The 12,862-nt window shown below is 44.1% G+C and overlaps 1 protein-coding gene across 9 annotated transcripts in view; it reads left to right on the top strand.

The window, feature by feature from the left end:
- KCNIP4 (potassium voltage-gated channel interacting protein 4) overlaps positions 1 to 12,862 on the top strand; it is a 359,055-nt gene that overhangs the window by 331,277 nt on the left and 14,916 nt on the right. For all 9 annotated transcript variants that reach the window (XM_033159529.1, XM_033159533.1, XM_033159536.1 and 6 more), the window contains one exon: positions 8,882 to 8,951. In XM_033159529.1, coding sequence (XP_033015420.1) covers positions 8,882 to 8,951 — 70 coding nt within the window. The remainder of the gene's footprint in view (positions 1 to 8,881; positions 8,952 to 12,862) is intronic.

Raw genomic sequence — 12,862 nt, 5'->3', positions numbered from 1 at the left:
AGTTAAAATCTGCACCCCATGTGTTATAGAGTGTTACACCCCCACACCCACATATATACCCCAATGTTTATATTGTAGAGAACAATAAAAGCACACCTTAATTCTTTAGTTTGGCTGAGGTACAAGCACAACAGAAATAAGAATGCAAGGAATAATTCCGCTTAAGCTGTCAGGGTATTAAATGAATAGCTCTCTAACCTCTCCCACCTGATAACAGCAGATAGGTTTTTAAAAATAATAATAATAATTATGGCATGCAGCATAATTGAATAAAGCACAGGTAATTAGAGAAAGCTGGAGAAAATCCATCATGATACCTGTAGGTCTTACCTCTTCATAACCACATTATTGCACATACTGGGGATATCAATGAATATGCATTAATTTGGGTCTTAGAGCAGGTGCTCAAAGGAAAACGACTCAACACTACATCCTAATAACAGAATAATTCGGGACATTTATAACTTGTGATCTGAGGATGTCAGGGCGCTTGACACAGAATGGATCGGGGGCTCACAGCATTCATGCAAAGCAGCGAAAGATTTCACTTCATAAAACAATCAATCCTCATTTCCCTCCACAAGCCTTTTCCGGTTCAGGGTTTGAGGAAATGATCGCTGTTGAAATTATATTATAATTGCTAAGATCAGTGCACATTTTGCTTTAAGCAAACCAAATACTATAATTAAGGAGATTTGGTAGTTAATCAGAATGACCACTTGCAATGCACTCTGCAGGCTGAAATTAACAGGTCGGGGGGGAACCAAGCCCTTGGGTTTGTATGAGCCATTTTAAATCATTATTTTTTTTCCTTTAAAAAAAATGCCTCACACCAATAGCAGGCAATTACTGACCTATGCAAGTCCAGGATACCAAAACTGAAATATTTATTTTTATCATCTGCAAACATTAATTTTACGTTAATCATACTCTTGGGTTACAAGTACCATGTGGGGAAATGGAAGGTATAGGGAAGGGGGCCTGGTTGGAATAGTCTGCTTCCTCAGGGATTGTTCCTGCTATGGTCTCGCTGGAGCCAATTAAGTTATAGTCGCTGAGACCGAGAAATAAAGTCCCATTGAGCTATTTTATGAAGCTCTTTTGATGCTGATGTGCTTTAGTAATCAATGGTGGGGTGGGGGTGGGGGACATTGTTCAATGTGGCTTTTCCTTTTCTGCCAATGAATAGCAACTTTAAAAAAAATAATTTGTAGCTTATCTAACAAAAATACTACCAAATGGAGGCTTTGTGTCAATTTATCAGCAGATTTATTTAAATCTAATTGGTCAGTTAAAAAGGCTGGGGATTTATCAACTAAATATTTAATAGGTTGATAACGCTACTTTTGACAGTTCTTCAAAGTTCCCTATACCTTTGATGCCCATCAGTGTGCAAAACGAGGGTTGGTGTCATCTCTAGTGTAATGAGAGTTAATGATTAAGCATTTGAGAAAACACAGAGTTTGAGTAGTCAAATTGGCTGGAACCGAGCAAAATAATAAGTTTGCTCTGGGCAAGCTATTTTTTAAAGTACCGGTAGATTCTCTTTCGTCTTCTTTTACTGTTAGGTTTCTATTTTTAAAAGATGAAATCCTATCTTGTCCTGGAAGGTCATGATCCCATAACAAGACTGTGAGCAGAAGCAATATTCTTAGCTGTAATGAAGTGGCTAAAGTTTTTCCTGAAGAAAAAAGCATGATTCTCTTCTTTTTCTTTTCATTAAAGCACCTAACACATTCCTTCCCCCCCCCAAACTGGTTTTTATTATCATCTTTGTGTCCCCAGTTCCTATTTCTACACAATCTACTTGGTGACCTCAGAGGCGAGAACCTCTGACTATTGTAGTGATTGTCAGAATTATCTAGTTATATCAAACATCAAGAAGATAAACACAATAAAGTTCAAAAACATCTGCTTGCAATTACATGCTAATATTGCACAGCAAGTAACAGCTCCGGAAGAGGTGCACCCCTTCTGCTGAACACTATCTTCCAGTTATCAAATCATAACCACAATATTATAATTGAATTACTTCTGTTGTTGCTCATAGCTCAAATCCTGCTCGCGAATTCATTGTACTATAATATTTCTTTAAACAGACTGAAAAAGGCATCCATTCTTCCTTAAAACAGTTAGGTAAAAAAGAAAAAAGAATGAAAGAAATTGGAAAGTTACATCAATAGGTCATTGTGTATTTGTCTGCATAGGGCTTGTGAAAAAGAAAAGATTCCAGCAAGTGTTTAAAAGTTGGAACAGAAGGTGCCCATTGAATTACACTAAAGACTTGTTACAGGTAGGTAGCTGTGTTGGTCTGCCACAGTCAAAACAAAGTAAAATAAAAAAAAATTCCTTTCAGTAGCACCTTAGAGACCAACTAAGTTTGTTCTTGGTATGAGCTTTCGTATGCATGCACACTTCTGAAGAATCTTATCTTCTGAAGAATTCTTATCTGAAGAAGTGTGCATGCACACGAAAGCTCATACCAAGAACAAACTTAGTTGGTCTCTAAGGTGCTACTGGAAGGAATTTTTTATTTTGTTTTGTTTTGACTAAAGACTTGATTACACTAAAGACTCAGTTTCTCCTTGTTGTTAACTGAGCCTCACCAACTTGGAGAGTGCCGAAATACACCTCTGTAGATGCTCTCAGGGATCAAGTTGTACTATAAGGGCTCAGGTAATCCTGAGGTATCCTGGTATCCTAGACCCAAGAAGTCCAGAGCTTTGTAAATCAACAGAAGAACCATAAGTCTGGCTCAGCAGCAAACGGGCAGCCAGTACAGGTGATCACACTGGCAGTCCACCTGCTGTTTCTGCCGCTGCATTCACACTGCACTGACTTCTTTTCGGCGCCACCCCTCGCAGTCTCAGTAAATTGCAATAACTCCCATGCCAGGAGGCCAGATAAATGCAGCCATCTATCGCCGCGAGCTGTTCCTGCATAAAGCTTTAATCCAGACAAGCCAGAGAGATTACTGGTCAGTCAAAAGGCAGAACAGGAAACAGGGATTCACATACCCTCCCTCCATCATAATCTCAGGGTCCGGGTAGGTTTATATGAGAAGAGGAGGTCCTTGAGGTATTGCAGTCCGTTTATCATTTATATCCCGCCTATTTGACTGGGCAGCTTCCAACATATATAAAACATGATAAAACATTTGTTATAAGAATTTAAAATTCTTTTATATATATCTTATAATTGTTATTAATTTTCCAAGCAAACAGGCCACATGTCTGAGGCTCACGCCATTTTGACTCTCAAAATGAGTAAATGTTTACCAAATGGGTCTCTGCAAGGAAGGAGGGGTGAGGGATTTAATTGTACCAGGAATTAAAGAAGATTACCATCAAGAAGGCTGATCGCCGAAGAATTGATGCTTTTGAATTATGGTGCTGGAGGAGACTCTTGAGAGTCCCATGGACTGCAAGAAGATCAAACCTATCCATTCTCAAAGAAATTGGCCCTGAGTGCTCACTAGAAGGACAGATCCTGAAGTTGAGGCTCCAGTACTTTGGCCACCTCATGAGAAGAGAAGACTCCCTGGAAAAGACCCTGATGTTGGGAAAGATGGAGGGCACAAGGAGAAGGGGACGACAGAGGATGAGATGGTTGGACAATGTTCTCGAAGCTACTAACATGAGTTTGGCCAAACTGCGAGAGGCAGTGAAGGATAGGCGTGCCTGGCGTGCTCTGGTCCATGGGGTCACGAAGAGTCGGACACGACTGAACAACTGAACAACAACAACAACAACAACCATCTCAAAGGAATGGCCAGGCTACTGAGAAGAGGCATCAGATAACGCCTTTTTGTGTGGTGTAGGTGTGATGCATCTGGGTGATGAGCTTGGGTTACACCTCTTCCGTGATTGATGTTTCTGGGGGTGGGCTAGACTCCAGGAGGGATTTTGAAATGTCTTTATAAGAGCATGCCTGCATTGTTCTGGGTCTTTTCCCCTGAAAATCACTGCTGTTGCAACAGCTTCAATAAAGATCAAGCTTACTAGCTGCTTTGCTTCTCAGTTTTCTCTGGTTGGCCTCTGTTTTTTACTCCTACCAATGGAGAACCTTGGTATGAGCTTTCGTGTGCATGCACACTTCTTCAGATACCTGAAGATATCTGAAGAAGTGTGCATGCACACGAAAGCTCATACCAAGAACAAACTCAGTTGGTCTCTAAGGTGCTACTGGAAAGAATTTTTTTTATTTTGTTTCGACTATGGCAGACCAACACGGCTACCTACCTGTAAATGGAGAACCTGCAAAGGACTATGCAAGGGCTCTTGTGTACCCCCATAAGGGAATAAGGGCAGGTTTTTCTTACAACACATTAAACATAAAAACCTTCTCTGTATAGGGCTGATTCAGATATCTTCTAAAGGTTTATCTCCTTGGCTTGGGCGTTGCATAGCTCCATCCCCTCCAACGTTTCTCCAATGAAAATAAGGATGTCCTGTGGAAAAGCAGGACATCCCGGGATCAAATCAGAAACTGGGATGGCTTCTGTAAACCTGGGACTGTCCCTGGAAAACAGGGACACTTGGAGGGTCTGGATTCAGCCTGTGCTGGATGCAGTTAGTATGAACATGCAGGTTTGCAGTTTTTAGTGTGCTTCTGGATACCAAGCCAGTATACTCAGGTTTCTGTGGTGACCAGGAGTATATTTGCACGCTTAAAGCTAGCATGCCAAGCAAAACAAATCACAGTCGCGGGTTCAGATGCCACGGTAAGCCTGGCATCATGCTTCTCTTAGGGAATGAGTGATTTAGATTTGCATACACAACAAACCATTAGCAGTGACTTATCATGATACGTGAACTGGGCCTTTGGCTTATTGGACTGAGCGGGAGCTGCGAAGAAGCAAGCCAGCTCCTATCTGTGTAGCACAGCTATGGCTTCTTTTTGTGACCAAGAGATGTTGGCAGAACATTGGAAACTGAAACATATGCATAGCAAAAGGGTGCTGAATTGGAAAAGGACAGTATGTCTGAGCAAAACTACTGAGGATTGGCTATCCCGAAAATAAAACTGCTATTTTTAGCTGCTTCAGGAAATTAACGTATTGTTGGTGTAACACTTGGAGTGCGATAAATCTGCCCTCCTGGTTGATCTCCAAGCGGCAGTCATGTTCAAAACACACTTAAGACACCGACCCGTAGCTAGACGAATTGCACAATGAAACTCACTGCACTTTTCAAATCCGATAAACGACTCGAGAAGCTAAGAAACTTAAAAGATCGTTTTTATTATTCCCCTTCCACATAATTAATCATATGGTTACTTACGGATATTGTGATGCTGTGATAGGATGCTGAAATACTATACAATGGACTTGTTTTTTTTAAAGGGGGGTTTGTTGATGTTATTGAGCACATTGCTGCCCTCTAGTGTCTAAGAATGCTGAAACTCCCACTAGAAAGCAGAACCTCCGTTCTATTACAGACCATTGCAAATAGTAGCATTTTGTGTATGGAATTTTTAAAACGGCAGCTTTTCCTATTCATGACGGAAAGGAAGTTAGAAGCATGAACCCCTAAGCCAGCCATTTTGTGAGGGCTTTTCTGCTGCTTCTTGGTCCAAACTTGGTCCAAACTTTGGTAACGAACATTCCTTGTACCCCTTCTATTACTAGCTGGTGAAATAACATGTAATAATGACGTGTGGGTACTTTATAAATGGCAGGTAAAGGTAAAGGGACTCTTGACCATTAGGTCCAGTCGTGTCCGACTCGGGTTGCGGCGCTCATCTCGCGTTACTGGCCGAGGGAGCCGGCATACAGCTTCCGGGTCATGTGGCCAGCATGACTGAGCCGCTTCTGGCAAACAAGAGCAGTGCACGGAAACGCCGTTTACCTTCCCGCCGGAGCGGTACCTATTTATCTACTTGCACTTTTGACGTGCTTTTGAACTGCTAGGTGGGCAGGAGCTGGGACCGAGTAACGGGAGCTCACCCCATTGCGGGGATTCGAACCGCTGACCTTCTGATCAGCAAGCCCTAGGCTCTGTGGTTTAACACACAGCGCCACCCTCGTATGTGACTAAAGAGAATATTTTGAAAGCCCTGCATGGTGAAATGCTCTTGTACCTGAACTCTCATGCCTGAAGTCATAACTTTTTCTAGGGGGTCCAACGCTGTCTGAGGAGTTCAAATTTTAACATGCCTGGTGGAGGATTTCATTTTGTAACAACAATAACAATAAGTATTATTATTTTATTTAAATGCCACCCATCTGACTGGGTTGCCCCAGCCACTCTGGGAGGCTCCCAACAAAATATTAAAAACAAAATATTAAAAGCACAGCAAAACACCAGCCATAAAAAACTTCCCTGAACAGGGATGCCTTCGAAAAGTCAAATAGCTGTTTATCTCTTTGGCTTCTGATGGGAGGGCATTCAACAGGGCGGGCGCCACTGCCGAGAAGGCCCTCTGCCTGGTTCCCTGTAACCTCATTTCCCACAGTGAGGGAACAGCCAGAAGGCCCTCGGAGCTGGACCTCAGCTTCCGGGCAGAACGATGGGGGGTGGAGACGCTCCTTCAGATATACTGGGCCGATGTCATTTAGGGCTTTAAAGGTCAGCACCAACACTTTGAATCGCGCTCAGAAACGCACTGGAAGCCAGGGTAGATCCTTTAGGACCGCTGTTGTGTGGTCCCGGCAGCCGGTCCCCATCACCTGCCTAGCTGCTGCATTCTGGATGAGTTGTAGTTTCTGAGTCACCTTCAAAAGTAGCATTGCAGTAGTCCAAGCAGGAGATAACCAGAACATGCACCACTCTTTCGAGACAGTCTGCGGGCAGGTAGGGTCTCAGCCAGCGTACCAGATGTAGCTGGTAGACAGCTGCCTGGGACGCAGAGTTGACCTGTGCCTCCATCGACAGCTGAGAGTCCAAACTGACTCCCAGGCTGTGCACCTGGTCCTTCAGGGGCACAGTTTACCCATTCATGACCAAGGAGTATGTAGGGTTTTGATATGTAGGGATGTGTATCTAGACTGTCCCCCCCCCCCCATTGTTCAGGTACTGCTTATTGCTCAGTAGCTTCAGTTGGGAAGTTACGGTATTTCTCTTTTAAGGCACATTGGGTACTATTTTCATTATGTCTGATGAAGTCATATCTTGAGTGTCTTCCCTTCTGCTCTCGATAGCAATAGCTAAACAAACAGAAACAGCTCTGCTTCTTCGCTTTCTCTCTAGCAACCTTACCTAGAAAACGCTTGTGCCTTTCATCTTTCAGCCAATCAAAGCAGCAGTTTGTTTCCCAAGAAAATGATTTCCACAACCCATTTCCTGAGAACCTTGATAACACTTTTAGTTTCTGTTCTTGGCCACCAACCCTACTCGCCCCTCAAAAACAGAGCCAGGTGCCACAACACCTTCAGGCACCTGACCTGATCACAAAAAAGGCCTGTTCTACATATTTTTGGTCTTCTTGAAATCAGGTGTGTGTGTGTGTGTGTGTGTGTGTAAGCCTCAAACTGCACTACACACTTGATATGTAGAATTGCATCCTAAATATGCTGAACAACCTTTGTTCTAAAATCCCAGTTATCAAAGCAGATATAGTGCTACCTTGGTTCTTGAACAGCCTAGTTCATGAACAACTTAGAACTTACCGGAATGTCTCAAACCTGGAAGTGAGCGTTCCAGTTCTTGATATTTTTTTTTTTAAGTCACATGTATCCTGAGTCCTGAGCTTCTGTTTTTAGTGTTGTGCTTGTTTTTAGAGAGATTGCGCTGATTGGGGCGGTGGGGAGAAGTGTCCTGGCAGCGCTCTGCAGCCCAACTGCTTTGACATGAGAGATAGATAGATAGATAGATAGAGAGAGAGAGAGAGAGAGAGAGAGAGAGAAAGAGATCCAGAAAGATCACGCTGATTGGGGCAGTGGGGGGAGGGGCGAGAAGCGTTTTAGGGGTAATTTTTCAACAGCCTGGAACGGATTAATCCATTCTGCATTACTTTCTATGGGAAAGCACGCCTTGGTTTTGGAATGTTTTGGTTTTGGAACGGATTGCGGAATGGATTGAATTCGAGAACCAAGGTACTACAGTATTATAGTTTGGTGCACTGTACATCTTTTGTAAATGGGCACAGAGATCAAGGTGGGGTTGAAACATGATGGTGTGCTCCTGACGGATGCCACTTGGGCTAGTTCTTCCAATAGCCTCACTTTGCTCAACAAATTATCTTTCTGGTTCCTCTTTGAATCAGGATATGAAGAACACACTGATCACTGCAAATTTCAGCTCAACTTTTAATAATAATAATAATAATAATAATAATAATAATAATAATAATAATAATTTTATTATTTATATCCTGCCCATCTGGCTGGGTTTACCCAGCCACTCTGGGCAGAATCCAACATTAAAATGCAATAATCTGTTAAACATTAAAAGCCTCCCTAAACAGGGCTGCCTTCAGATGTCTTCTAAAGGTCATCTGATAGTTGTTGTTTTCTTTGACATCTGGTGGGAGGGCGTTCCACAGGGCGGGTGCCACTACCGAGAAGGCCCTCTGCCTGGTTCCCTGTAACTTGGCTTCTCGTAGTGAGGGAACCGCCAGAAGGCCCTCGGCACTGGACCTCAGTGTCCGGGCAGAAATGCAAACAGCGTAGAAGGTGTCAGGAATATAATAATGCTACTCACATTTCTCCTTGCAGTGAATATCCCTACTAGGAGATGGGGGAAGCTCGTATGTGAACTTCCCTGCTTCTGGAGAAATAAGAGTTTGTTCAGGCTTTGGCCCCTTTAGCAGAAAAAGAACTTTTGTAAAGTAGTTTTCGAAATCTCTGTTTGGTAGTGGTAAAATCCTCGCTGTTTGCAGTCTCTTGTACCATTTGTACATGGGCATGTTATTCATATGCATTCCTTGCCACTTTCCTTAGGAATGTCCCAGTGGGATTGTTAATGAAGAGACCTTCAAAGAGATTTACTCTCAGTTCTTCCCACAGGGAGGTGAGTACTCTGCACATAATGAGTCTTGTTTGCATGCACAACCAATTGCCATAATTGCTTTGAAATTTGGCCTAAACAGGTTGTTGTTCTAGTTAATTAAGCCTTTTATACTACTTAATGGGTGGACAGAAGTACTTCAGGGTTTTAATTAAAGAGTGGAAATACCTACTAGCCATATCTATTTATAAAAGCACACAATCTGCAGTTTGTTTGCTTAGGTGTACAGCTCACTTCATCCCAAAGGCTCTGGACAAGTAACAAAAGCAATAGTTAAATTCATATATTCCCTGTCGCCCTGGAGCCTTGATGCCCCAAAGGAGCCCAGGTGGGCAGGGTCTTGCAAAACTCAGTACTGAGCTTTGGGGAAACTGCAGCAGGAGGGATTTCTGCTTAAATCATCTGAGTGGCGGTGCTTGAAAAGCCCCTGTGCAAAGCACTTCAAAGGGGGCGCTCATTGTCCGGTCTTGATAAGCCCCTTTTTATCTTGTGGAGCACTTTGAAATGGGCTCTGCAAGCACAGGGCAAAAAAGCCCACCTGATGTCGTGCTGTTGTCTAAACCACTGAGCCTCTTGGGCTTGCTTATCAGAAGGTTGGAGGTTTGAATCCCCGCCACGGAGTGAGTTCCCGTTGCTCTGCCCCAACTCCTGCCAACCTAGCAGTTCGAAAGCACGTCAGTGCAAGTAGAAGGTAAACGGCGTTTCCATGCACTCTGGTTTCCGTCACGGTCTCCCGTTGCACAAGAAGCGATTTAGTCCTGCTGACCACATGACCTGGAAAGCTGTCTGTGGACAAACACCGGCTCCCTCGGCCTGAAAGTGAGATGAGCGCCGCAACTCCATAGTCACCTTTGACTGGACTTAACTGTCCAGGGGTCCTTTACCTTTACCCTTTACCATGTGGTTACCACAGGGTGGGGGAGATCATGACTTGGCCCACCACCCAGATCCAGTTCGCCATCCATGACTTAGACAAGGGGCAAATATTATAAAATATGTTTTCTTGGATAATAAAGTAGAATGGATCAAAAAAGTTAAAAGTACCGGTAATAGTCAACAAGCTATGCAGATACTCATCATTCATTAATTCATTCATTCATTTCTCTTCTCTGTTAAATTCCTAGAATCTTCATACTAAAGCAAGTAAGCAGGCAGATCTGCAAAGCTCTCTATGTCCACTTGTCAGGTGAAAAACACTTTATCAGAGGGGCTTCTTAGCTACAACTTTGGAATACAGTCGTACCTCGGAAGTCGAACGGAATCTGTTCCGGAAGTCCGTTCGACTTCCAAAATCAAAGCGTGGCTTATGATTAGCTGCAGGAAGTTTCTGCAGCCAATTGGAAGCCACCGAAGCCCCGTCGGACATTTGGGTTCCAAAGAATGTTTGCAAACCAGAACACTCACTTCCGGGTTTGTGGTGTTCAGGAGCCAAAACGTTCGACTCGCAAGGCATTCAGGATCCAAGGTACGACTGTATTCACTCTACAAGGCCGCAGCATGGAACAACGAGGCTCCGTTTTTTATTCAAACAATATCCAAAAAGTCAAAATATTATTTAGCCCTGAAGTGTCTATAAGAAAGATCCATTAGCTTTCCTCCAACTCTCATTGAAGACTTTGGTTCTCTGTTAAATGACTGAGGTGAATAGCCATCAGCGCCATCTGGAGTCTGTCATATGTTTGTGTGAGAATATCTTAATTATATTCCCGACATTGCTACACATATAATGAAACATAGGGGGGGGGGAATTAACTACAAGTGCTCTTAACATTTGCACAAGTGCTCTTAACATTTTTTCCTTTGTTGTTCTTGCGATTTAATTTGAATCCATTCAAAAGTTGGCCTTAGAACCTTGCCGTGCTCCCTCTGCTGAAATCTCTTTGCCACCCTAATCTCCAAAAATCTAAAATAAAGCCCTAGGTTCTCATTGAAGAGTTTAAGCTTGCCTGTTCCAAGTGTTCTTACTAATAAAGAGTCCTTAATTGTGAAAATAAAAGTTGGAGATTTAAGAGGGCCCACCGTCCTGTGAAACTGCTGCGAGTTCATGAGAACTGGCAACACAGCAGATAATTCTTTATAAGCTCTATATGTGCCTGTATGTTCACAATTATTCCCCTCCTACAGTATCTTACATTTGTGTGTGCAGAAGGAAATGTAGGCGGCAGTTTAACTGTGAGTCAAAGCCTAAAGCTGGTGTGGATTTGTGATTCCCCAATTATTTGTATGGGTCTTCCTTTGTTTTGCTAAGGCTGCTGTTTTCTCTCTCTCAACAAAACTGGGCATTTGTCACTGGTAATTTCCAGATCTTATACATTTGAGTATAATGTAGGGTTACCAGACGTTCCCGTTTCCCAGGGACAGTCCCCGGATTTGCGAATAATTCCCCGGACAAATTCCATCTCCCTGAAATGTCCCCGGATTTCATCTAATGTTCCCGGGAAACGCAGCAGTGGCAGTCCAGCAGCCCGGAGCAGTTGGCTCTGACTGGCTTCAGGAGCTGCTCAGAAGTCCCCATATGGTGGTGGTGCAGGGGCTCAAAGATGCAGCTTCCGGGCTGCCTCCACCTTCCCTGACCCCAGCAACTCAGCTGTGAAGGGAAGCTTTGTGCTCCCTATCAGAGCTTGCGTGCAAGCAGGAGGGGGCAGGGATCTCTCAGTTAGGCAACGGGAATCCTCCCTTCCCAGTTGAGGGATCTTCGCCCCCTTCTGCTTGCATGCAAGTAGGAATGGGATTGGGGCTTCTCCGGTGGGAAGGGAGGCATCGCGCTGCCTGAGCCTTGCCGCCACCGCTCTCAGCCCTCCTTCTCCGCCTTCCATGCCTGACCCACCGCGCACCACTTCCCCACCACCAGCACCACTGAAGAACCAGCAACTCAGGGGCTGCCCAGGCTCATGGAGAAAAGAGATAGAAGCCTCGGAGGACGGGGAAACACGGCGGTTGAGGTCAAGGTGGCAGCCCCCCCCTTCCACCGCCATCGCTGCAGTATCAATGTCCTGAACGTGTAATTAATTAATTAATTAAAGTGTCCCTGGATTCATTGGAAAAAAATATGGTAACCTTAGTATAGTGTGGGTCATGCAATCACCCACTTAGTATTCTTTTTCCTCTCGTTACTCAATATTTTCCTTCTAGCATTTATTACGGCTTCTCTGTCTTCAACGTTTCCCCCCCCCCTTTGTATATTTTATCAGCTACATGGCCAGGGTATAATTATGTTTTCACTCGTCGTTCTTTAGGAGCAATCCAGTGGGGATTTCTCTTGGGCAAAAGTCCCGCTGAATTGAATAGTAGTTGCTCACAATCTCGTGCTCTTCATTTTGAACCGTTCTCCACCGGATCTTTCCACTTGAAGATGGCATTCATTCACTTTCTCATGTTGGGGGGGGGAAGCACGGGGGGGGGGACCACAGCTTGGTGGTCCAGCATCTGCTTTGCATGCAGGCGGATTTGTGTGTCGTGTGTCCCAGTGTTCACGGAATCTTAAGAGTTGGAAGGAACCACAAGAGACATCTAGTCCAACCCTCGGCAATGCAGGAATCTTTTGGCCACCGCTGAGCATCTCCAAGGGACTCTGGGAATGTCCCCTGTCTGAAATCCCAGAGAGGAACCCCATGGTGGGCCAGCATGGTGCAGTGGTTAGAGTGTCGAACTAGGACCCTGGGAGACCAGGGTTCAAATCCCCACTTGACATGAAGCTCACTGGGTGACCTTGGGCCAGCCACTACCTCTCAGCCTAACCGACCTCACAGGGTTGTTGTGGGGATTAAATGGTTAGGGGGGACCACATGTGCCACCTCGATCCCCTTAGAAGGATAAGTGGAACATAAATGCAATAAATAATAGCAATAATAAATAATCTCAGTTCAGCAATACTCAGCTAGATCAGCCAGTGTACCGTATTTTTCGCTCCATAA

This window comes from Lacerta agilis, chromosome 9, assembly GCF_009819535.1.
Source record: "Lacerta agilis isolate rLacAgi1 chromosome 9, rLacAgi1.pri, whole genome shotgun sequence".
In the NCBI taxonomy this organism is placed as follows: domain Eukaryota; kingdom Metazoa; phylum Chordata; class Lepidosauria; order Squamata; family Lacertidae; genus Lacerta; species Lacerta agilis.
Note: the sequence above shows the minus strand (reverse complement) of the source record. Positions and strands in the feature narration are given on the sequence as shown.